General features: G+C 38.0%; 1 protein-coding gene across 3 annotated transcripts in view; it reads left to right on the top strand.

Annotated features, from left to right (window-relative positions):
* rgma (repulsive guidance molecule BMP co-receptor a) overlaps positions 1-27,994 on the top strand; it is a 208,354-nt gene that overhangs the window by 167,845 nt on the left and 12,515 nt on the right. The window contains exon 1 of one of the 3 annotated variants that reach the window (XM_062042573.1): positions 20,321-20,572. The exons of 1 other annotated variant lie outside the window; for it this stretch is intronic. In XM_062042573.1, coding sequence (XP_061898557.1) covers positions 20,523-20,572 — 50 coding nt within the window. In that variant the 5' untranslated portion in view covers positions 20,321-20,522. Of the gene's footprint in view, positions 1-20,320; positions 20,573-21,001; positions 21,050-27,994 lie in introns of those variants that run through there. One more of the 3 variants, XM_062042574.1, reaches the window with a different exon arrangement.

The following is a 27,994-nucleotide window of genomic DNA, read 5'->3' as shown; positions in this document are numbered from 1 at the left end:
TTATTATGCGTAGTGCACTTTAAATAGTTTCGACCATATCTAGGAATTGATACGACGGGAATTGTACGATTGTTTGCTAGATGTTGCGATAAACTGAACGCATCATAGTTAGCCACCTCAGTAAATTGCATGTCTGCCTCTGACACAGTCACAAAAGAAAAAACATTATGTGAGTTGTGTTTTATTTTAAGAGAATTGCTATGTGTGCAGGGATTATCCAGCCTGGCGCCGGCTAGTTGTAGTTTAAATGGCTTCTTACCCGGACACTCCACGCTTCTTTGGTTAGCTTTTCCCTTTGTTGTTAGCCCCGCTCGGCATCCCCGCTTCTGCTTCCGCTCACACCGCTTACGTCGTCTCCATTGGCGGTCACCGCTAGCACTTGACTCCGCTGCTACAAAGGCCACTCGATGTAGCCCGCGAAGTATTCCCATGCTAGCGAGGAGTTCCACCGTACATGCATCTTTCAGTCTATAACGACCCGATCCATCCACATCCAGAATTGTCTGTTGGTCGTATGTGATCACAGAGTGTTCACGCTTTGAGCCAGCCATGAAATTGACAGAAATGACGGGTGTTTTTTGCCAAATCGCTCTACACTCTCAAGAGCGTCTTCAAGCTGCTGCATAGCAATGCGCCGCCATCTTGTCAAAAAAAAAAAAAAAGATGGCGCACTCAAACTTGATAGTGGATACTGTTACGCTATTGGCTGGTAGCATTTCCCTCCCATTGCTCACTGAAAACGTCCTGTTTTGCTAGGACTGAGAGTGCCTTTGTATATACAACCAACCATGATTCATTATTTCTAGTTTCTTTGGACCAATATATATATATATATATATATATATATATATATATATATATATATTTATTTATATATGTATATATAGTTAAGGTTTATGTGGTTTATCCGTTATACAGTGCTCAATACTGGGGTAGAGCGGAATATACGTTAGGTCAGAAAAACCACAGAGGCTATATCATCCCCTGATGAGCAGGGAAACACATATATATACATGTATATATATACATGTATATATATATATATATATATATATATATATATATATATATATATATACATGTATATATATGTATATATATGTATATATATATATACATGTATATATATATATATATATATATATATATATATATATATATATATATATATATATATATATATATATATATATATATATATATATATATATATATATATATATATATATATATATATATATATATATATATAAATATATATATATATATATATATATTATATCGAAGGTTTTATCAAACGCATTTTTTATTACTATCGATTACGTGTCTATCGCAATATATCGGCACAGGCTACCTTCATGGCGGAAAATAAACTACATTATTATTATCACTGAAGGGCAAAGGCTAAACATGTAACACACAGAGTACAACCAGCAGAAAACAGACAAGAAAGTACGCTAATCGCTACTTGAAACAACACAGAAGGTAAGTTCATTTCTGGTATTAAATAGCGAGTTGATTTGTTGAGATTCGGGGGTAAAAAAAAATCTTAAAGGGAAATAACGAAAATAATCTATTTTAGGCTTGAACTAGCCAAATCACAAAACTGTTACGGACTGTACAAACAGGGTTTAAAGTAACAACACATGTTTTATTTGTCAAAAAAGTGTAAAAAAAAAAAAAAGACTAAAGTCAGGTGTTGCAAGAAAGCAACAGAAAGTCAGAAGTAACATGTTCAGTTCAGCCTTTCATTGTTGCTTAACTGAATACTTTAACATGGTGAGTTTTATGCAACTTTAGCACCATATTTTTACCCCAACTTTTAGTCAAATTCCAAATTGTACCATATGACTTTAGTGGGTTCTAATGTAAATAAGAACTTGGGGCTTATACCAAATACAACTTTGCTATTTCTCAATACAAACTGATGAGGACTTGGCCCGATGTGATTGATAGAAACCGCCTGAAAACCTGCACAAATACTGCATTTAGTAGTAAAAATATTGCAAAAAAAATGGACGCTTCTATCTTTCATTCTTCCTAATACTGTAAGTGGAGTGCAACTGTCAAGCAGCAAGTTGAAATGCTGCTACTTGAAAGTCACAAGTCATAAATCATCAGTATTTTCCGCTGTATTAAACATTGGCGGCAACTTATTTGGAATGTGAGCAACCACAAGTAAAACTACTCACACATGACTGTACATCATTTGAATACACAAACGCTCAAGAAGGGTCCTAATCAGCATTTTCTATGTTGAATTGTACAGCCATAAATACATTTTACGATAAGGTAAAATGTGTCAACTCCTACACTTTGCTTTAATTAAACGTAGTGGTGAGCGGACCGGCCTGCAAGTTGAGACACAGAAAGATAAACTTGGCCCAAAGGCAAATATGACTCACTGATGTTATTTTGTGTCAAGCAATGGGATTTTTTTTTTTTCCTAGGGAGGGTGGGGCGGGGGTGAAGAGGTTGGCGTGTCTTCCTGTTTCACAACTTTTCAAGAGCGATACACTGTGTGAGGTGTTCCTTACGTAGAGCTGGCAGTAAAAGTCAACAAGCTCCATCATCATTCCACCCCTGGACAGACACCTGACTAAACACCAGCTGACATCTCATCTTTAGAATCCGAGCTATGAGGGCGGGACCAAATTGACTTATTAATAAATCACTTCATGTCACATTAAGCACAATTCTAAAGCTTGGATGACCACATTAAAAAAATACTATAAAAAAAACAACAACTTCTGATTCAATTACAACTAGTTTCCAGTTCAGTAGTCTCATGACAGTATCAGTTTACCAGTGGCGATCAATCAAATCTTAATTTTACCCAAGGGCTACTTCTACGGTCTCAAAGGGCCATAAATGTATCTTTCAGTCTTTTTCTATAATTAGACATCCTTAGACTTCAATTAACTACTACTACTACTAGGGCTAAGTAAAATAATCGATTTGATCGATTATTGATCGATATTTAATTTTTAACAATATCAATTCACAAGACATCATATTGATTATTCTCTCCCTCCCCACACCTCTACTCCCCCTGTAGTCGCCTGCGTAGTTACAAGCCATCCTGTGCAAAACAAAAGAAAGTGAGACCTTATGATAATACCATAATATTATCACCTGATTCTCCACGGACCATGAAGATACACACAGTAAGAGAAGCCATTCCAACTTTTGTTGGCAAAGATTTACGGTTTTACTTGCTGGTTTCAGCTCTTGCAGCCATACTACGCTATGATCATGCAACATAAACATCTGTCTGAAACTGTTATTATTATTGATTATATTTGTAACAAAGAGTTTTGTAACATCACCACTGAAGAAAGGACGGGATGTACTTGTATTTACGTATTCAGCAGCTTTCAAAGCAAATAGCTTTCATATCTACTGTTATTATTTTTCACTTTAAAAAAGAATATTTTAGTGTAGAGGTCTTCAATGTTTTCCATGAACCCCAAACTGATGGATTGAAAGGGCTGGGACCTCCAATATATACATCTTGTATGAAATTATGATTGTATTTTACAATTAACTGTCCATAATTATTGTGCAATACTAACAGTATTTAAATAACACTATTGTGCTGCTAATAGCTAGCGCTCTGAATGCCGGCTGACAACTACTGCGTTAAAGGCCTACTGAAATGAATTTTTTTTATTTAAACGGGGATAGCAGATCCATTCTATGTGTCATACTTGATCATTTCACGATATTGCCATATTTTTGCTGAAAGGATTTAGTAGATAAATGATAAATGGGTTATACTTGTATAGCGCTTTTCTACCTTCAAGGTACTCAAAGCGCTTTGACAGTATTTCCACATTCACCCATTCACACACACATTCACACACTGATGGCGGGAGCTGCCATGCAAGGCGCTAACCAGCAGCCATCAGGAGCAAGGGTGAAGTGTCTTGCTCAAGGACACAACGGACGTGACTAGGTTGGTAGAAGGTGGGAATCGAACCAGGAACCCTCCGATTGCTGGCATGGCCACTCTACCAACTTCGCCACGCCGTCCCAAGAGAACAACGACGATAAAGATCGCAACTTTTGGTATCTGATAAAAAAAAAACCTTGCCCCCACCGGAAGTGGCGTGACGTAGTCAGTTGAAAGGCTCCTCACATTTTCCTATTGTTTTCAATGCAGCTAGAGCGATTCGGACCGAGAAAGCGACGATTACCCCATTAATTTGAGCGAGGATGAAAGATTCGTGGCTGAGGAACGTTAGAGTGAAGGACTAGAATGCAGTGCAAGACATATCTTTTTTCGCTCTGACCGTAACTTAGGTACAAGCTGGCTCATTGGATTCCACACTCTCCTTTTTCTATTGTGGATCACGGATTTGTATTTTAAACCACCTCGGATACTATATCCTCTTGAAAATGAGAGTTGAGAACGCGAAATGGACATTCACAGTGACTTTTATCTCCACGACAATACATCGACGAAACACTTTAGCTACGGAGCTTACGTGATAGCATCGTGCTTAACTGCATATAGAAACAAAATAAATAAATCCCTGACTGGAAGGATAGACAGAAGATCAACAATACTATTAAACCATGGACATGTAAATACACGGTTAATGCTTTCCAGCCTGGCGAAGGTTAACAATGCTGTTGCTAATGACGCCATTGAAGCTAACTTAGCAACCGGACCTCACAGAGCTATGCTAAAAACATTAGCTATCCACCTACGCCAGCCAGCCCTCATCTGCTCATCAACACCCGTGCTCACCTGCGTTCCAGCGATCGACGGTGCGACGAAGGACTTCACCCGATGACAGATGCGGTCAGCGAGACGGAGGAAGTTAAGGTGAGTTCGGTGGCTAGCGCGTCTGCTATCCATCTCTGTCCTCCTGGCTGTGTTGCTGTAGTCTGCCGCTAATACACCGATCCCACCTACAACTTTCTTCTTTGCAGTCTCCATTGTTCATTAAACAAATTGCAAAAGATTCACCAACACAGATGTCCAGAATACTGTGGAATTTTGAAATAAAAACTGAGCTTTTTTGTATTGTATTCAATGGGGTACCAATACTTCTATCAACCGTTTACGTCACGCGCATACGTCATCATATCTAGACGTTTTCAACCGGAAGTGTGGCGGGAAATTAAAAATTGCACTTTATAAGTTAACCCGGCCGTATTGGCATGTGTTCCAATGTTAAGATTTCATCATTGATATATAAACTATCAGACTGCGTGGTCGGTAGTAGTGGGTTTCAGTAGGCCTTTAATTGCTAGCTGACAACTACAGCTCAAATCACTATCTGACAACTCGAGTGCTAATCACTAGCAGACAACTAAAACGCTTATTGCTAGCGGACAACTCGAAAGCTTATTGCTAGCAGGCAACTAGAGTGCTAATTACTACCTGACAACTAGTGTGTTGATTGCTAGCTGACAACTAGAGCGTTAATTGATAGCCGACGACTAGCGTGCTAATTGTTAGCGGGCAACTAGAACGGTAATCATTAGCTATCTTAAAAACTAACATGACTACAATAATATAATTATTTTTTCATGGATATAATTATATAATTACTTATTAATGTTATATGTTATTGTTAATTTACGTTCAACTACATGACAGTGTGTTGGCTCAATGTTCATGTGTATTTAAAAAAAAATACATTCAAAAAAATTAACCAAAAATTTTCACAGCCCTGTTGTACCTTTGCGGACCCATTGGGCGTCGCAGACCCCTTGTTGAAAACCATATTGCAATGTGCAGTCATTGAATGTTGCAATTAAGGATGGGTCCCGATACGGTACCAATTCCTGATTCCTGGTAATCGATACCGGTACTCAATGGTACCAATTTTTGGTACTTTTATGTGTGTTGATAAAAATTGATTGTTTTTGATGATAAAATAAAAAAAAGTTTGCAACATTTAAAACTGAGCTGATTATGATAACTGCTGTCCAGTAGTTATATCTTGTTTTGTCATCATCACATTATTATCATTTGCAAGTATGATATTAAGTTGCAATTACAGTTGCAAGTCCAAGATGTTGGTTAGATGACAGTAGTATATAGTTCAGTGCTTTTGTTTTTGTTGTGCCCTACAAAGTGTAATACTGTAAGTATCATACTTCTTACGCACCAGCTTTTGATTGTAACATGCATCTTAATTGTAGTTTTCATTAACAAATTTGGTGGTGTTCAAATTGCCATGTAAAATTGCTAATGTTAATCAGTAGCATGCCAATAGCAAAGCCAACGTATATTAGCATTAAGCTAGTGCATTTTTGGAAAAGTGGAGCCTTACTTAACTTACGTTAGAGTGTTTTTTTTAAGTCAATCTCTTTGTTTTTATTGAAAATTGCAACATTACCTCGAGGTAGTTTGGGCACTGGAGTGCTCGCCAAGTGCTGAAGTGCAACAAGCATTCTGACGTCACGCGCAACCAAGTTAGTAAGATGGCACTGTTGGCTTTTACGCAAATTTCTGCCCGGTACGACCACCAGAATTTGGTTGAAGCAAAAAAGGTACCTGATTCAGTACCCACCCCTAGTTGCAATACAATCACACTTTCACTTGCAAATATTTTTCTTATTTCAAAATTGCCCTTTAAAGACAAAGTACATTTGTACATTTTTTATTTTAACACATTTGAGACATTTTCAATTAAACAAATCATGATTAATCGTTTTAGAACCTTGTGAATCCAATTTAGGAAATTGGCCATGTTACCTAGCCCTTAATTACTGCTCTCTAATGAACCACAGTAAAACAATGAAGGCACCTTCTATAATGTGTTGTATACAGCATTGATTAACGATACAGTCATTTTAAAATGTTTGGCAAAGTCTAACGCAAGGGCATCAAACTAATTTTAGCTCGGAAAATCTATTCCCACGTGGGCCAGACTGGTAAAATCCAAGCATAACATTGTTTTCTTCCTTTTACTTTGGCTCAAAAATAGAACAAGCACATTCTGAAAGTGTATATATCACAAACAATCCTCTTGACAAAACACTTCAAGTTAGTTGAAAATTCTGAGGAAAAACACGAACTTAGGATTTGTCTCAGTGTATCTACAAAGGCATTAAACGGTAAACCACAGCCAATCTGGAATTGAACTAAATAATTAATAAATAACTCTTCTAGGTATCAAAAACCTAATTTGTCATTTCCACATACTAATCCTGTGCTAACTCAACAAACACTACAAACTGAGGTAGATACCATTCCAGATCGTAGAGTTAGTCCCTGCCTTGTTGGCATCACAGTGTATTGATAGAAAAATAAAAGCTGTGCAATGCATGAACAATTTCAACAAACCAAACGTATGAATTTAAGAGACTGACAGTATTGCAGTAAATCACACTGTTCACTTTCTTTACATTTCCCCAAAAGACAATCATTTTCACAGAACTATATCAATGTGCAGTGTCTCATGCCGTATTTTAAGTGGGGTTGCCAAGTGTTTATTTTACTTCTCAAAACCTGGCGTCTTTTAGCTTTCACAAGTGCATCTATATCAGGTGTCACATCTTGAGTGACAAACAATTTCAGGATGTGATTCAAATGCTTGAGCGTGAGCCTTGAGCATAGCTTTGTTTTATTGATTCTTATTACAGAGAAAACTTGCTCACGAAGATATGTGGTTTAACATTCACTTCTGTGAATAAATAGGAGGATGATCCTTTTGGGGGTGCCAAAGCGCAATGTTTTCCAAGCAGAAGACTAAAATGTCAGGTTTTACGTTAGGTCCAGGGGGAGGAGCCGCAGCCCCGCTTTACTGTGTACCTAACAGAATTGCTATTGCTACAGCTCATTTTTATACTTAGCAAACTCATCTTGCGGGCCGGATTAAACCAGTTTGTGGGCCGAGACGCATTTTTGACATCCCTGGTCTATGGGAAATTGTTTCCCTAAGGCTCAATGACAAAGTGCCATATGACTTTGGAATTAATATGTTCTTCAGCTACCACTGAATTCTTCTCAACAGTTTTGAGGGGACTATAAATATTTCAGTATGGAAATGATCCTCTACGAAGAGCTAGAATTGCAAATGCATTTCCCTTCACTGGCAAAGGGTAAAATTATGCTTCTCCAAAGAACTGTGCTAATTTTCTTTATCGAGCAACTGACCCATGCTAATGAATTAAGTCTCGCTGCTTTAAATTGCAAATGAGACTCACTTTACACAGACCCAGCCAGGATCGTGTGCAACCTTTTTCTATGCGCCAACGTCTATATTGAGTATAGTGAGGTGTTCTATGATCTTGTTCTTTTCCAAAGTTGAATGTGTGTGGTCAACTAGGTGATCCATGAATAACTTGTGAGCCAACAATGCAGCAGATTTACTGGCCTACAGTCTAGACTAATTTTAGAACCATTCTTGCAATACCTCTGTGGCTGTGCAGACAGCAAACACATGGACGTCGCATGTTGAAAAACTAGCTTGTGTCTGAGTTTGGGTGGCCGCTAATTTGCTGGCACCTGCAAAAACTTCAGCTTTTCACTGCTATGTATTGTGACAAGACGGGACAAAAGGAAGGGCAGGATGTAGCCACCGCAGCTGTGCACACAGGACAACTCTACGGGACCCAGTAAAGTTCAACAACCACACAGAAGAAGCCGGGACATGAAAGGGCTCACAAGAATTTGGGGCTGCTTATTTTTAACCACCTGCAAACTGGTAGCATTCACCTTTTAAAAGTCAAATCAGTGATGTGGTTTGACAGGTATTGGAAAGTGTTTGTTGCAATGCAACTGTAAGAAAAATGTTGGCTCAGTTTGATACATTTTTTGTTTGTAAACCATATGGGGAAATCTCTCTGATTCTTTCTGAACTACTGTTTTCATGCCAATATTGGATTGAGCAATAACGCTGCCTGGAGGAGTCAACTAGTTGAAATTGGTGATAGGAAACTTGATGCAAATTTGTATAAAAGTCTCACTGTATCGGGCACTCAGTTCGCTTGATTCACCTGTCACGAAACACATGTGCAGAATGTCGCACATGCACCCGTTTACGAGACCCGAGTCCTCCTACAGTATCTGTGAGTCAGAGAAACTCAAGTCTTTGTTGGGCACCCAAGAGAGAGTAAAACTTGATTATTCGTCGGCATGTGCGTCTGTGAAACTAGTCTTTGGCGGGCACCCGTCAGTTAGTCACTGGCTGGCCGAAAGAGTGAAACGTTTGCTTTGTCGAGCCTGTAAAGCAGCTGGATCAGGAAAGGGAAAGGATAGTTGGTTTAAGGCATGGTGACCTAGGGGACCCACAGGGGGTGATTTGAGTGGGTCCCTAGGGAAATCAAGAGGTCCCCAATAAAAAAAAAATATTATTTATGTTTCTTACTGTATTTTTCTTAAATTTTAAGTGTTAAATTCCTTAGACGGTGGTATATGACATGGTTAAAATTAGGGATGTAACATCCATCCATCCATCCATCCATCTTCTTCCGCTTATCCGAGGTCGGGTCGCGGGGGCAGCAGCCTAAGCAGGGAAGCCCAGACTTTCCTCTCCCCAGCCACTTCGTCCAGCTCCTCCCGGGGGATCCCGAGGCGTTCCCAGGCCAGCCGGGAGACAAAGTCTTCCCAACGTGTCCTGGGTCTTCCCCGTGGCCTCCTACCGGTTGGACGTGCCCTAAACACCTCCCTAGGGAGGCGTTCGGGTGGCATCCTGACCAGATGCCCGAACCACCTCATCTGGCTCCTCTCTATGTGGAGGAGCAGCGGCTTTACTTTGAGCTCCCCCCGGATGACAGAGCTTCTCACCTTATCTCTAAGGGAGAGCCCCGCCACCCGGCGGAGGAAACTCATTTCGGCCGCTTGTACCCGTGATCTTGTCCTTTCGGTCATAACCCAAAGCTCATGACCATAGGTGAGGATGGGAATGTAGATCGACCGGTAAATTGAGAGCTTTGCCTTCCGGCTCAGCTCCTTCTTCACCACAACGGATCGATACAGCGTCCGCATTACTGAAGACGCCGCACCGATCCGTCTGTCGATCTCACGATCTACTCTTCCCTCACTCGTGAACGAGACTCCTAGGTACTTGAACTCCTCCACTTGGGGCAGGGTCTCCTCCACAACCCGGAGATGGCATTCCACCCTTTTCCGGACGAGAACCATGGACTCGGACTCGGAGGTGCTGATTCTCATCCCAGTCGCTTCACACTCGGCTGCGAACCGATCCAGTGAGAGCTGAAGATCCTGGCCAGATGAAGCCATCAGGACCACATAATCTGCAAAAAGCAGAGACCTAATCCTGCAGCCACCAAACCGGATCCCCTCAACGCCTTGACTGCGCCTAGAAATTATGTCCATAAAAGTTATGAACAGAATCGGTGACAAAGGGCAGCCTTGGCAGAGTCCAACCCTCACTGGAAACGTGTCCGACTTACTGCCGGCAATGCGGACGACAGAAAGGGATGTAACTTTCATACCACGGTTATCATTGTTATCGCTGTATTGTTGAATATGCTCAAAAAGTACTTACCGTATACACACACTGAAATCTTATGACCAAATAATTTTTTAATAACTAAAATAAACAAACTGTTAGAAAAAAAACTGTATTGTTCATGTTTTGTGTTTCTTATGCATCTCTGATAGTGTTTTAGTTTTTAGTCTAAGCTTTTATTGTTTTTTATATTTGGTTTTAATGTAACACTTAAAGATGTATCCAAATGAAAAGTGCCTTACAAATAAAATCCACTATTATTTGTTATTTCTGGCGGGCAGTGTGGCGTGCTACTCTGTTCAGCAGTCCTTGAACGCACCGTAAAAACACCTCTGTCTCTTATTCCTTTGAGTATAAAACGATCACCCTGTTCTAAAACAGCACAGCTTGTAGGTTCAATGTGCACAATTGAATATCTATGTTGTTTCCTAATGGGGTAAGACGTTAATGTCTCTTGTTTCCATGTTAGCATTTAGGCCAACGGGCTGGCGGCAGTCAGTCCGTGAGTTTATCAAAGTACGGTTATCAATCACAGTTTTTCGATAATCCTGATTGAAAAACGATAATACTAATTGTCGGGAGTTGTTACACGATTATCGTTAATTCTGTTTATTGTTACTTCCTTAGTTATAAATAATGGATATATTCATACTCTGTACTATTCAAATATCTGAACAGTTTGTTGCTGTCACAAGGGCATGACATACAAAATTGAAACAAAATTGAATTTTGTACCAACATAAATACCGCCAAAATAAATGAAAACAAAATGGTCCCTGAAGTAGCTAAACAAATTATCAATTAAAGTCCTGATTTTAACACAAACAAATCATTCTCAATAAATGTGCCTGAGTGCAAAAGTTGCAGAACATGAAATTCACCTAAAAAGCACAGTAGTGAGCCACTAGATGAGAAAATTGTACCTCTTTGGGGAGGTAGATGCAGAAGGTAGAGAAAATAATTTTGCACTGGGCTCATCTGGCGCAGTAGGAGGACACCAAAGTGTCTCATCTCGAGCCTCTTTAGTTGTAGTGGAAGCAGAAAATACAGCAGCAATACTCTGCTGACCAGCAACAGGTTTAATCTTTTTCTTCAGCCTCAATTGCTTCAAGACAGGTTTGATCAACAATCATGACATGACATAAATTTCAGCAATTTGTCAATCAGCTATAATAGGCCTATTCCGAGTTTTAAATTACCGTGCGCTATTAAGTAAAAACAGCCTAAAGCTCAAAGGACAGCTGACAGGACAGGCTGAGATGGTCATGTATAAAATTCAACTAGTCGTTCAAACAGTACACAAAGGAAAATATTCAGCCATTGTTCTTTGGTGGAAACCATAGGAATCATGCTAAACTCCTATTACTGAAGCCACTAATTGCTGTAAATCAAATTGGCACATGGAATCGTAGGGTAATTCCAAACAATAACCTGAAAAATGTACAGTCTTCTACCATTTAAATGGAATTTCCGAAGCAGGAAATTAAAAAGACAGCTGCCGTATTGAGATAAGCCTCCATTTTCTTCAGGCATCGTAAATTCTAATGCAGTCATGGCCCCTCCAACAAAGTGCTCTTAAAATGTTGCCAGGTGTGGCATTGTGATCATCGCCCATTGTCCCAAACTGTTATTCATTCACTAAATGCTTTCACTCTGACATTTGGCTTGACATAGTGCCTTTCATTGAGGTCAGCAGCAAAGCTAATTATTTGTCTTGAGGCCTGTACACAATCTGTCTAGTTCGGTCCCTGTCCAGAATTAAGGAGCGTGGTTAATTCTCAGTCTGGTAATTTGAAAAGAACACGCACTCACCTTTCTTTTTTTACTTCAAATGAGAAAGAGATGGGACAAGTTGTGTAATGAGCGTTTTCGTATTCAAGCTCACTCCTCTGTGGGAATGAGCAGGCCAATTTGCAAGCGTCCTGCATTCATACAGTTATTGAGCGTGGCAGGAATTCCACACAGAGCTCGGTATATCATCTCTTAATAGAGTTTTAGAATGCATCCTCACACCTTATTATCAAAAAGTGGAGCCCTGGATGCATTGCTCCCTTCATTTTATCATGTACCATTAGCACCAAGTATCATCTTTGCTGTCCTATTACAGGGGAAAAACAGTCAATCATATTTCCTATAATCATATACAGTACATGAATAATTCTTTTTTGTTTTGGAAGACAACACTAATGAAATTACATTTGTATTTCAGCAAAGTAACACTAACATTTGCTGAATTTCTATCACATGTAAGTTTTACCACAAATGACCATTTACTGGTATCTGCCTCTTACTCAGATTTGAGTTATGATTTATCAGATTCCACTCTCCACTCCTTTTAAAAAAAAAGTAACCTCTATACCGTCATCAGTGTGTGAATGTGTGTGTGAACGGGTGAATGTGACGTATAATTTAAAGCGCTTTGGGTATCATTCCAGCCAGATACAGTCAAGCTCTATATAAATACAGACCATTTATACAATGATATAAATATAATGAGGAAAATGCATATGAATGTGATATCAGTGCCAAAATGCCCAAGCTTCAAAATGCTATGAACAGTTGGTTTCTAATTTCATGTCCAGCTGTCAGGGACGTCTTTATATGGTCATGTCCATGAAGCGTATAGTTCATAGGGGCTTCTCAGAGTTGGACAGTCAAAACTCTGTCTGGTTGTATTATTTACATAAATAGAGAATCTTATCTTAGAAAGCTTTTAAGTAAGTACCCCTGCAGATTGCACTCTGTTGCAGACTTTCAAAACAAGGGACAGGCGTAATAATTGTTTAGTAAATTCCAAATGTCACATATATCGAATATTTTAGTAGTCTATTTTATTGTACTAAAAATTCCTTCAATTAATCGAGTAATTGGACAAAACATATATTTGCTTGGTTAAAGAGCAATTTTTAATGCAGAAGAGAAAATAAGACATTTCACTTAATAATGACCAACTAATTGGTTTCACTTTGAAATTACTAAGACTAAATGATATATTACAAAACCCAAAACCAGGGAAGTTGGCACGTTGTGTAATTTGTAAATAAAAATTTGCAAATCCTTTTCAACTTATATTTAATTGAATGGACTGCAAAGACAAGATATTCAATGTTCGCACTGAGAAACTTTTTTTTTTTTTAACAAATAATCATTGCAACACATTGCAAAAAAATTGGCACAGGGTCATTTTTACCACTGTATTACACGGCCTTTCCTTTTAACAACACTCAGTAAAAGTTTGGGAATGGAGGAGACTGATTTTTGAAGCTTTTCTGGTGGAATTATTTTCCATTCTTGCTTGATGTACAGCTTAAGTTGTTCAACAGTCCGGGGTCTCTGTTGTGGTATTTTAGACTTCATATTGCTTCACACATTTTCAATGGGAGACAGGTCTGGACTACAGGCAGGCCAGTCTAGTACCCGCACTCTTTTACTATGAAGCCACGCTGTTGTAACACGTGGCTTGGCATTGTCTTGCTGAAATAAGCAGGGGCGTCCATGATAACGTTGCTTGGATGGCAACATATGTTGCTCCAAAACCTTTTTATGTACCTTTCAGCATTAATGGTGCTTTCACAGATGTGCAAGTTACCAATGCCTTGGGCATTAATACACCTCTATACCATCACAGATGCTGGCTTTTGAACTTTGCGCCTATAACAATCTGGATGGTTCTTTTCCTCGTGGTTACACGACGAGTACACGACGAGTACACGACGTCCAGTTTCCAAAAACTATTTGAAATGTGGACTCGTCAGACCACAGAACACTTTTCCACTTTGCATCAGTCCATCTCAGATGAGCTCGGGCCCAGCGAAGCCGGCGGAGTTTCTGGGTGTTGTTGATAAATGGCTTTCGCTTTGCATAGTAGAGTTTTAACTTGCACTTACAGATGTAGCGACGAACTGTAGTAACTGACAGAGCTTTTCTGAAGTGTTCCTGAGCCCATGTGGTGATATCCTTTACACACTGATTTCGCTTTTTGATGCATTATCGCCTGAGGGATCGGAGGTCCGTAATATCATCGCTTAAGTGCATTGATTTCTCCAAATTCTCAGAATCTTTTGATGATATTATGGACCGTAGATGGTCAATTCCCTAAATTCCTTGCAATAGCTCTTTGAGAAATGTTGTTCTTAAACTGTTCAACAATTTGCTCACGCAATTGTTCACAAAGTGGTGACCCTCGCCCCATCCTTGTTTGTGTATGACTGAGCATTTCATGGAAGCTGCTTTTATACCCACTCATAGCACCCGCCTGTTCCCAATTAGCCTGTTCACCTGTGGGATGTTCCAAATGTGTTTGATGAGCATTCCTCCACTTTTTCAGTCTTTTTTGCCACTTGCGGCAGCTTTTTTTAAACATGTTGCAGGCATCAAATTCCAAATGAGCTAATATTTGCAAAAAATAAAGTTTTCCAGTGTGAACGTTAAGTATCTTGTCTTTGCAGTCTATTCAACTGAATATAGGTTGAAAAGGATTTGCAAATAATTATATTTTATTTTATTTTATTTACACAACATGCCAACCTCACTGGTTTTGGGGTTTGTACAATATATAAATGGCTGTGCATTTATTAAACACTAAACCGGCTGAATAGAAATAGAACAAATATTCTTAAAAGATTGAGTTTTTGCAGTGTTTGAACTAACATCATTGTTGCTTGATATTTTATCATCACCTCGAAGTGAGACGATAAAATTCCTTATTCTACGAATTATCTGCTAGAAATTACAAACTACTGATTAGTAAGCTTAAATGTTTATATTTTCCATCTCATTAATTCTGTGACATATAATTTGTAATGAAATAAAATAATACAAATGTGTTTATTTTTGATGGGGAAAGACAATGTCTCTTGTTTTCATGCTAGCATTTAAGCTAGCGAGCTGACAGTCAGTCCATAAGTTTATCATAGTGCAGTTATAAATCCTTGTTTTTCGATCATTTTGACTTAAGAGGGTAATACAAACCGTCAAAAGTTTTACTGCGATTATTAATAATACCGTTTATCATTACATCCCTGTACAAAGCAACCGTTTAAGCGCCTCTTCTCTCAAACGCGAAGCATACAAGTGAGGGAGATGATCGATTTTTCTCACGTAAAATCTAGACAGAGATGCTGTATTACGGTTAGAACATCATTTAAATGGCAATTTTGCATATTAGGGGACCTTTAAAATTATATTGAAGAAAGTCAAATTCTAAATTAAAATTATGTCATGTGGCCATTTTGACTGAACAAAAAAACAAGAATAATAGTAACACAACAAAACAATGCTTTTTCTCTTAAAACATGAAGAAAAACCACACATGGCACTAATACTCGTCAGAACCTGTTAAATGTTCATCTACCTAAAAGAGTCTAATTATGATTTTATCAAAAATACTTCCCTGTGGTCAACAAGTGAGGGAGTAATGGCGGTTCTTTGGTCAAAATGTTGCATAGATTTTATTTACAGACCATCATCAAGCCCGCTTTCGAATGTCCCTTTAGAATGCGCCATTTTGTGGGTGGTCTTATTCACGTGTTGAAATTTTTGTCCAGGCCAAGCCCCCTTCAACTGCTTTTCCACCCCGTTAAACATGTTGTAGTGTTTAGCACTTCTATATCAAGTGCATTGAAAGATGCAAGTTAGAACTATATGCTATAGCGGAGAATTTTTGCAAACATGTGCATGAACGAGCCAGTCTGCCCCACAACAAGAGGATAGAAAAAAAAGAAGGGACCTTTTGACTACAACTGAATAAAAATGGTGCATTAGCTCAAAACTCTTTAGGTAATCCTCAACCATGTAGCTGAGTTGCAATCATGTGACCTAGAGGCACATCCAGGGACTTTCGGGTTTCAGGCGATGGTCTAGAGCCCCATTAGGCTACTCATGAAAAAATATTTAAAAAGGAATGCAGTGGATTTTTACACTCTTAAGAAAAATATATTTTTTAAAGATTTAAAGCATTTATCATCACCAAGACGTTACTGCTTGCTACGACCTCACTTCATTTGACACTCACAGTATTTAGAAGAAACAATTGGATTCACATGTCTTTACATCAAATTAAACATTAATCCGTAGAAGACAAAGTTGGACTTATTTGTGCATCGCTAAGTAACATATTTGATTGACATAACGAGTGCCATGCTGCTGTGATCATGACGCTAATAAGAAAAAGATAAGTTTGTTTGCCTTTGATTTTCTGCTACAATTCAATGTTTGCAGTTGTTTTTATGGTGCAAAGTTAATATTTTGTCTCATTATTTAGCTATAGATGTCACTGTTGTTCAGCAATGTTTGCTAGCGCCATCAAGATTCAGTATATTCTGTTGAGCCTACGAGAGATATATTCATCTAGTTTATTTATACTATTAAGGATATTTTCTTGATGCTAGCAAATATCACCAAAGACGTTATAATGTGGTCATCTGTGTTGAATAAAGCACTTAGCTTTCCTGCACAACAACAACTAAGCTTTTAGTTTCTGTTATGAAAATGGACAATGAAAATACAGTGTATTGGACCAACAATTAAAATATTAAATATTGGGACTCAACATGACGTTAGTTTATTTGCACAAGCAGGTCTTTGTAGTTATATTTAGGCATCGCAACCCCAAAAGAACACAAACTATTGCAATTGCTTGTATTTTCTTTATGTTCAGTTCTGCTATCAAACACTACTAATATAGTAGAGAATAAACTTGATTGCATCACAGAAAGTTTCTCAAACAAATTAAGTGTTAAAAAAAACATTTTACAAAGTGATCGCTGCAGACAAGCATGGTCCGGTTGTATTCCACAAGATGATGAAAGTGATATTTTTAAGAGCCATTTCCATCTACGCACTTTCATTTTCCCCTGACTTATGGAGAGATTTGCTGACGTAACTAAGACAAGATGTGTCACTAAAGTCTCAAATTCCAAACGTATTTGTTTGGAGCATGTTTGGACAAAGGCAAGATTGTTTTACAAATATGTCTGCCTTGCCTCCATGGTTTGATTTCACATTTTCAGGATGTACGCAGATCCCAAATACACAAAAACAGGTACCAATAGGTAGGAAAAGTTGGTTTTGCATAAAACTGTAGGACATTAAGAAAAACTGCACATTGTGTTACTACTGGTCAGATCCTGTCAAATACACTTCTGTCTTTAAAGGTGCCCTATTATGCAAAAAACCAAATTTTCTTACGTATTGGTACATGTGTTTGTGTATTTGGGATCTGCATGAGTTCCGAAAATTTGAAATCAATCCATTGAGGCATGGTGGATATATTTATAAAACAATCTTACCTTCCTTCATAGTTCCTCCAAACGAGTCTTTTGGAATTTGTCCAATTTTTTATCTTTTTTTCCAAAGTCTAACGTCACGGATATCTTCATTTATGGTAAAGATTTACTCAAAGAGCTTTGCGCGAATCCACCATTATGGTCCAATGTTGTAGTCAATAAGTTCCTTATTTTTCTCTATCCTCTTGTTGTGGGGCAGACTGGCTTGTACATTGACATGCATCCTTCACTGTTGCCAATTTTAATACAAAGTGGCGTATAGCTCAAACATAAATCTGTCAGTAGGCTCCGTATGGAAGCGCTAAAAACTACACCAAAGATGACGGGAAGAAGACGCAGTTGAAGTAGAGCCACGTAAATAAGACTGCCCACAAAACGCCACATAATGAAGAGACGGTCAGAAAACGGCTTTAGGATGTCTGTAAAACATAATTTGTGCAACATTTTGACCACAGAACCATTGTTACATGTTACGTAGAGTGTCTTAAATGTAAAAAAAAATCATAATTGGCCCCTTTAAACACCCATAATTGTCATATATATGCCCAGCTTTAGCCATTGATATGTAAAGCCGATATGTCATGTTGTCCCAACAAAAAACCTCAGCAAGGCCGCATTGAACACCAGCTGTGTTTGAAAAAAGGGGACCAAAAAAACCCCAAACCTTTTCACACTAGGATGTCACACTCTTTCATGTTCTTCTCTTACATCAACGACAAATATGGTGCCATCTGGAGAGGCCGTGCAGGTCCAGGGTAGGGATGTGCGTATCGATCCTGTGGTATTGATATATCGATACTCACACGCTACTCATTTGGCATCACTTTTCTGAAAAAAGTATCGATATAAACCAAAAAACAGCGTGTGGGGGGTGCAAGCATCACTTTCAGATGTTTTTGATGACTTACTTAACTTACTATGTGCTGGGACACCCCTGTACCTGGCAGAGTATAGAGCTGGCCCAGTCACGTCACAGGAGACAGCGAATGAGCGTCGTCAACGTGCAACACACACAGCCAGCCGACAGCGATGCAGCCAGGCATATCCAGTGTCAGGCATTGTTTATTTTATTTTTTTACTGAATATTTTTGTTTAAATGATTATCCTAAATTCAAATAATTTCCACACAGGGGAATTTACTGTTAGTTGAAAATTGCTTGAGTATTTAAAACAAGATAAGAAAGAGATACAATTTGGAGATTCTTTGCATTACAGTTTTATTTTTTTCCGAGAAAATCTTGAAATATATGATCGAATGTGATTTTGGTTTTAATCTGTAACATGATGTCTTACATTTCGAAAACATTAGCCTATTTCATATTTCATTAATTGCTAATTATATCACAAACTTTAAAAAATAACTGCAGCTTCTTGCGATTCGGATTTGACAGTTAATTGGAAAGCCCTAATATCTAATTATTATTATATATAATATATAATTATTATTATATATAATATTTAATTTATTTTTCATATTTATGTTATTTATTTTAATTTTACTTTTATTATATATTGACCATAATACATGTGGTATAAATGGTCTGTATATGTCTTGTGATTTGTCTTAAATAATAATAGTAATAATATTTTTGACTGACAAAAATTGCCAATAAAAAATTAATGGTATCGGTATCGATGAAAATGCAAGAAAAAGTATCGGTATCGTATCGAATCCTAAAAGTGTGGTATCGCCCATCCCTAGTCCAGGGGGCTGAAATGGGCGAATTACAGAGGTGGGCTTTTTGCACTGATACACAAAAAGGATGATGCCATGCCCAGTAGCTCCACACTGAAGGCAGAACACAAAGGCTCAATATGAACCAATTTCCTATCTCTATTTGGTTTTGTAGCCAGCCTGTTGGACATGGGAAATCTCCACACACATATAGGGGTGATGAATTTTCCTGATCAGAGGAAGGAGTAACCCGAGCCGGGAGAGCCACTGGTGTCGGCAGGAGTTCAGGCCGGAGAGGAGGAAAAGGCGGGGGGAAGGTTGCGTGTCCTGCGGTGGTATTTTCCTGCTTGCAGGCTGATCCTAAAACACAGGTGCAGCCTCTGTGCAGGCCTTCCCCACCCACCTCTCACCCTGCTGCTATGTGGCTTCGCCTCCATTAAGTTCTCATTATAGCGGATTTGTCTTTGTCTATCTTGCTGGGGAAAGTAGGTCCTGCTTGGGTTTATCGCTTTTGCAAACGCTACAACGGCAACCCTATCAAAAATCAATCTGTGCATATGCAAATGGACTCTTTCACAAGTGGCTGCAAAAAACACATATTTAAAAGAAACAAATGGGATGCACCTTTAAAAAAATAGATGTAAGAATTCAAAGAGTGCATGCTTGTCTAGCAAAGCTATGCAATGCTATTCAGAGGACCCTCGCACGCCCCCTCCTCCTTCACAGCTGAGGCTCAGCGTCATGCAGAGACCATCATTGTCTCTCTCACACTTTCTAACGAGCCATTTCACAACATCCACGCAGCAGATCGCGCCACGCAGCCCCCCCCCCCCCCCCTCTCTCTCTCTCTCCTCTAGCTGGGCTTCTTCTGACACTTTGGATTAAACGCACAGATGTGGCCACTTTGGAGACTTTAAGACCCCCCCCCCGATAATGTGTCTTTACGGATGGACTGATAGTCGAACGCGAACGGCAGAAGTGATTTGCGTGCCTCTGGATGAGTCTCAACTCGGAGAAAGCACTACTTTTGTGGTAGGATTTCCACGCAGAGCTCACCGGTGGTCGTGATGTGCACGCTGGTGGGAGACTTGTTCTTTTGGATTACACAAACGTCCGTTTATGTTTAAGAGCGTGCGCCGGTTTCTGCAGGACTCCATGCAATCGCAAAGGTTTGTGTGTTTTTTTTCCCCTTGGCAGTTTGTGCATGGATTTCTTTTTGAATACGTTGCAGTATGCATACCTGTAGAACAACATTTTATTTGTCATTACATCTAAACCCAATCAGGGGTGCAGGGAACTGTACCAACACACACACACACACACACACACACACACACACACACACACACACACACACACACACACACACACACACACACACACACACACACACCACTCCTGCTTGTGGGCTTAACAGTATGACAGCTGCAATTAGCAATAACCGAGCTGTCCATAAGGCTGAAATCTAATGACAGGTTTGGCTGTCCTTTGCCGCCATGTGCGTTTTTGTGTCATGGTTTGACTTTATTTTACAAGCGCCATCTGTTGGAACTAAGGGGGTTGGATTATTGGTCTGACTGACACTGCCGGCACAGCAGGGCAATGCAGGTTAATGCACATATATTAGAAGAAAGCGATAACTGCAGGTAAGGTGTCTATAAATCAGTTTGGCTTGAAAGGTGCAATTGCAGATTGTGACCAGATTAGTGCAGGTTTTGTTGTTTTTACTGATCGACACAACATAAATGCGCATTTACAACGAGTGCAGTCAGTTTGTCTATGAAACGTGCACATATGTCAAACTGGTGTCGGTCTTAGAAGCAATAACTGTCATTTTAGCTCGTTACGTACTGTACCTGTATGTCTTGACATTTGTGAACATACAGGCCTTTGGGTAGTTGTCTGCCAATCACTCAGTCATATAAAACAGCAAATCGATGTGCGGTTATAGGGGCTATACCACAGATAAATGTAACAACTGTAAACTTGAAGTCGTGTTTGCTATCCTCAAACTAGACTTGTTTGAGCTGTCTACATTTGTGTTTGTGGCATTTACTGGTATAATTCATTTAAATGTATGTTTTTCTACTTATTTTGACAATTTCAAACAATGCACCGTCAATTGTTCCTGCATCTCCATACTTGGTCCACAGTGTTGCAGCTAAAAGCCACAAACAAAGTGTCAAAATAATTGCTGGAAATCACTGTGCTAAGGCGCCCACCCTTGTTGCAAACGTGTGTATATACTGTATACGGCACTGATCCGACCTCATTGTCGACCCTCTCAAATCCATCATACATGAGCGGGACAGACGTTACAAAAAGCATTCCTCGCTTTGTGTTTAACAACTGACATGACGTTTGTACAACTTACATTAAAAGTGGCTGAATCTTGAGTGTCGGTGCACATAATGTATCAAATTCCCTTTAAACCACACATTAAATTTTGTTCCAATTCCTTTTGAGGACTCCCATCCATGTCCTTCATATGTCTTGTTAGGGATGCTTTGACTATTGCACTATAGGAATGTGTCCTGGTGAGTCCATTTACAACACATAATTGACAGTTTTTACTTTTTACAACACACACACACGCATAATTGACAGGTTTTACTTGAACGTGTCCTCTAATGTGGTAACATTTAGTCAGACGAGTAACTAAAGTCCTTACGTTTGAATTATAGCTAAATAATTGATTACTGTGATTTATCTACCCATTATATACCCAATTGTACAACATATGATTACTATTATGTAGGGCTGACAGATTGTCTATATACCCATCTGTAATCTATAAATATTCAAATATTAAGAGTAGTCCTACTGGTTTGGTCTGTTTTTAATACCACTCCAATGTTGTATTATCTAATAATATAATAATATCGTACAAGAAGCAATGAAGAGCATTGAGAAGATTGGTTTTGATTATTCTGCACATTTTCTTCACTGACAATCCAAAGTTGTATCCAACTATTTGTCTATCGGCCCGTTTTTTAACACATTAAGGGTATTAGTTTTGGTGATGCTGCTTGTCTTTACTTGCAGTATTCTTCTATGGTCATGATTAAAACAATGCCAAAATATTGGTATTTCATTTTTGTTTTAACACCAGTGCAGTGAAGTGTGTATTTTGTCAAAAAACATACAAAGAAAATAATAATACCGTAATTAATATATTTTCTTTACTACTAAAGCAAAGTTTTATGTAAATACTTAAATAGTTTACCATAAGTATTTGATGTAAAAACTAAGTATTTTTTTGTTCCCTGTTTGTTGCTAATCAGTGCACTTGAACTATATATTTGTGTTATATTGAAAAAATACATCAAAAGCTAAGGCTGCACGATTCTGCCAAAAATGTCTATGCTTAAATTGTTCCAAATTGAGGATTTTTTTTCATCTGCACACACCAAGTTCAGAGCTACGATAGGGCTGCAGCTATCGATTATTTTAGTAATCAAGTACTATTTTGATTAGTTTGTTTGGTTAATTGCGTAATTGTATAAAACATGTGTTTCAAGAATTTTTTTTGAAATAAACGATTTGCCATAAAATTAATAATTTTTTCTTAATAAATACATATCATCATTGAAATTTCACTTTTTCTTTTCCACTTGCCGCTGTTTGCCGCCCCAGAGATCATGGCAGCCACAACATTGCGCTCATGTGCGGTCTATTATAGTGGCCATGCGGAAACTATGCCCACACATTTTAAGTTCCGGGCACTCCATGAAGTCCGGATTTGATACATTTTTATTTGTTAAACTCATTAAACCCGCAGGTGTCAAACTCAAAGCCCAGGTGCCAGATTTGACCCCCCACATTATTTTACTTGGTCCTGAAAGCCTGGAAATAATTCAATAATTTAAATGTTTACAACAAAAAAAAGATTTCCATCCAATTGCATATCTTCTAAACTTTATTATTATTTGATCATGCAACAAAGTATTTCCAAACAGTTTTATTTAAAAAATGTATTAATTAATTAAAAAAAAAAACTAAACTAAGAGTATCCTGGTACAACTTCACTTCAATACTGATAGTGGAGCCTTGAGTATTCGAGGATACCAATATTAATCTGATATAATTTCAACACAAATCAAAGTACTTTTTTTTGTGTGTGAAATGGTCGAAAAGCTTTGATCAAGAGAAATGAGTCAGAGAATAATTGTAGGTATGAAAAACACTAATTTATTATTAACCATATGACAAATTTATGCCATTTAAAAAAAAATGTTGGCGACACCTACAGGTGAGAATATTCCTTAAATTAAGCTCATGTGCAATTTTGCATCATTAAATGTGCCGCTTATATCAGTGCTTATGTCTGCATGTATTTCATCTGATACTTTTTTTGCCGATATCGGACCGATGATACCATAAATATAATAAATATGAGGTATTTATACATTTACATTCATATACAGTATACTCACTGTTACAAGCAGCCCTCCAAGAGCCACCATAATTGCATTGTGGCTCTCATTGAAAACGAGTTTGATACCCCTGCATTAAACTATTAATCCAAGCAACAGAATATAAAACAAAGTTTTTTTCTAATTAAATTCATTGATTTAATCGATTAGTATTTGCAGCTAAGTGCTTCTATTTAATAAAAACAACTCGGTTTTTGTTTTTTGTATCATTATTGGACTCCCCATCGTCGTGTTTAGGGATGTAATGATAAACGGTAATATTGATAATCACAGAAAAACTGCCAACGGATAGTATTACCATATAAAATTAAAATTATCAAAAAAAAATGGGATTGATAACCACTCATTGATAAAATTATGGACCGACTAGCGTTAGCTTCCTAGCTAGTTTAAATGCTTACATGAAAACAAGATACATTAACGTCTGCCATACCACAATCTAAACTTGTAAAAACAACTAAGATATTCACGTTGAACATAAAGGCTGTGCTGTCACAAAGTGATCGATCTGTACTCGACATTGTCGAAATAAAACAGTCTCAGGTGTCTTCAATAGGAAGTGAACTCGTGTGATGTCACATAAACAGGAAATAAAGCACAGTGATCACCCAATTTGCTTTTTTTTTTTACTATTCGAAAATGTTTACAAGATAAAATGGAAGGAGATAAACATATTTAAACTCACAAATAAAAACAATATAGCTCCTGGCCAGAATAATGTTTAATGTTTCCTCTGCCAAGAAAATATATTGTGTGTCTATTTATTTCAATTGTTTAAAAGATATTAGTGTGCATACTTTTATAGCACATTCCACAATACCGCTGTAATAATGATAACCGTGATAATGAAATTGTTCTATTATTACATCCCGAGTCGCATTCTGTTTTAAAGAAACTTTCAATTATCTTAAAATTGCATTGGGATTGATTTATTTATGTTTTTAAATTAATACAAAATAATAATACAAAATAATCCACCAAGTCAAAAACATGGTATACTTGCTTAATACACAATACATCTATGCAAAAAAGTAAAATAAATCGAAAAAAATTGGGATTTTTTCAAATGAAAAATCTGATGTTTGTCAAATCAACCCCTATTGCTTTTTCTTTTCATTTTCATTTCTCTTGATAACATGTATCAAACTTAAGGCCAGATCTGGCCCGTGAAAGCCAGGAAATACGCGTCAATTAAGTATTTTATCTTTTCTTGCCAAATGCAATATTCTTTCCATTTTAACAGAATAAAAACAATAATGCAACACATTATATTATATTATCATAAATTCCAATCATTTTTGTCGATGTGTTGATTTCAAAGCAGGTTATCCATCAAATTATACATTGTAAAAATAACAATAGATTTTACAGTAAAAAATTGGCAGCTCAGACACCTATTTAAATTTTTTAAACTGGCTACTGTTTTTTCATTAACAGTAATATGCTGTAAAAAAAACCCACTAAATTTTACGGTAAAATTCTGGCGACTGAGCTGACAGTTTTTACCGTAAAATCTTGTTGTTGTTTTTTACAGTGTACCTGAAAAACTATATATAATAATTAGGGCTGTCAAACGATTAAAATACTCAATCGTGATTAATCGCAGTTTGTTCAGTTATTCAAAATTAATTGCGATTAATCACAGATAAATATAATTTTTCGTCATTAATAACTACCTTAAACAGATCATTTTCAAGTTTTTATCACCAAGACTGGACAATTAGTTTGCTTTAAATGTTTTTTAAAAATGTGATGCTTTTTTTATTTGTATTTGTATTTTTTTTTTTTTTTTAAACAGCTCGACACAATAAGTACGCTTTTAATAATAAATATGCTTTTAATGACAATATAAAGAAAAAAAATATTGGCGTCTTTTTTGTATTTTGTAGGAATTTGTATTCCTGCTGTAGGAGCACTTGCATTCAGAGGAAGGTCTACATTTCCATGGTTAGATACCAGCTTCACACATTAATAACACAAAGTGTGGATTGCTACAATCACGGTTTGATTGCCAAAGATGTTTTGTAATGTCATTTGTGATATTTCTATGTGAGTAAATGCTTCTGATATTCACACACTACATGTTGAACAAGTTAATGTTATTCATATCTCTGCATGACAATGTTTTATCCTCTCTATTAATAAAACGTTACATTCAGCCTGCTAAACATTCTGTATTTGAGGACTATCAATCACAACAGGTTATAAAAGAATATATACTTGATTTCCACCTGCCAGAAAACATTTATTCGGGCAGAAATATCACAGATTACATTACAAAACATATTTGACAATGCATGATCGTAATGTAGGACTTTTTCATTTTGTCATGTGTTGGACCGGATGTGACGCGTAGCACTATTATTATAGAATTTTCTATGATGTCCCCTTTTCTTTGTGCATTTTTGCTCACCATTTCAAGCTAGTGGCACAAGAGTAACTGAACATCATAACATTTGTACATGCAAATAAAATTAGCGACGTTAAAGGAATTTATAGTTGACGCGTTATTATTGAGTTAACTTTGACAGTCCAAATAATAATTAAATGCGTAGGCAAGTATGTAATATTTTGAGGCAAATCTTTAATACATGCACCAGTTGAGAAAAATTAGCAAACTACATCAATAACATCCTGTAATTTGATTTTAAAAAATGTTTTTATCGTAATAGAAAATTAACACCAATGAGTTGACTGATGAACATTATCACAAGTTATCGTGCCGTGATTTTACCAGTCCGGCCCACTTGGGAGTAGATTTTTCTCCATGTGGCCCCCGATCTAAAATGAGTTTGACACCCCTGCTCTAGATGCCGATGTTTGCCATTTTTAACAATTACTTCACATTATCATGTTGAATAAGATACTATTGTCTTACAATACGAAGGTCCTGAGTAGTCCTGAGTTCAATCCTGGGCTCGGGATCTTTCTGTGTGGAGTTTGCATGTTCTCCCTGTGACTGCGTGGGTTCCCTCCAGGTACTCCGGCTTCCTCCCACCTCCAAAGACATGCACCTGGGGATAGGTTGTTTGGCAACAATAAAATGGCCCTAGCGCAGTGGTTCTTAACCTTGTTGGAGGTACCGAACCCCACCAGGTTCATATGCGCATTCACCGAACCCTTCTTCAGTGAAAAATAAAAAATACATTTTTCCTCTTTGAAATCCAATACAAATTTATATGTTTTTTTTACTGGTGCAGAAAATGAACCGTGCATGAACATCACCTTGTTCAAAGAACAAAACCAAGACAGAGCATGAACTCAGAACAAATTAAATGATAAATGATAAATGGGTTATACTTGTATAGCGCTTTTCTACCTTCAAGGTACTCAAAGCGCTTTGACAGTATTTCCACATTCACCCATTCACACACACATTCACACACTAATGGCGGGAGCTGCCATGCAAGGCGCTAACCAGCAGCCATCAGGAGCAAGGGTGAAGTGTCTTGCCCAAGGACACAACGGACGTGACTAGGATGGTAGAAGGTTACACACCTGCAAATCAGTGTGACTTCTGCTGTTGCCTTTGATAGACCAGTTTAGATATGCGTGGCTTCACCTTGGCAAGTGCCACTCTCATGTCATTTTCCCAGCAAGGTCTGTTCCTTTTCTTCGTTTTATGTCCAGCACCTTCGAAAAGGATTGCTCGCAAAGACTGAGGGTATCCATAATTCGCCGATAGGGAGAAGTTTTTATTTACACGATGAGTCGGGTGTGTCTTGACCTCCGCCGAACCCCCCAAGGCCGACTCACCGAACCCCTAGGGTTCGATCGAACCCAGGTTAAGAACCACTGCCCTAGTGTGTGAATCTGAGTGTGAATGTTGTCTGTCTATCTGTGTTGGCCCTGCGATGAGGTGGCGACTTACCCCACCCCACCTTCCGCCCGAATGCAGCTGAGATAGGCTCCAGCACCCCCCCCCCCCCCCCCCCGCGACCCCAAAAGGGACAAGCGGTAGGAAATGGATGGATGTTTTAAAGTTTTGCCTAAAAAATAGTCTTACTAAAGGCATGTTCACATGTACAGTTCTGCTGCATTAAGGCTGAAAGTGAAAACGTTGTCATCTTTAATGTTTTGGGTTGTTTTTTTTAAGCAAAGGGTAACAGCTCACTAAAGCCTCGGTGGGTCGTCGTGGAACAAGTCTGCGCATTG

The sequence above is a fragment of the Entelurus aequoreus genome, linkage group LG03 (genome assembly GCF_033978785.1).
Source record: "Entelurus aequoreus isolate RoL-2023_Sb linkage group LG03, RoL_Eaeq_v1.1, whole genome shotgun sequence".
Taxonomy (NCBI): Eukaryota; Metazoa; Chordata; class Actinopteri; order Syngnathiformes; family Syngnathidae; genus Entelurus; species Entelurus aequoreus.
This window is presented reverse-complemented; position numbering and strand designations above follow the sequence as displayed.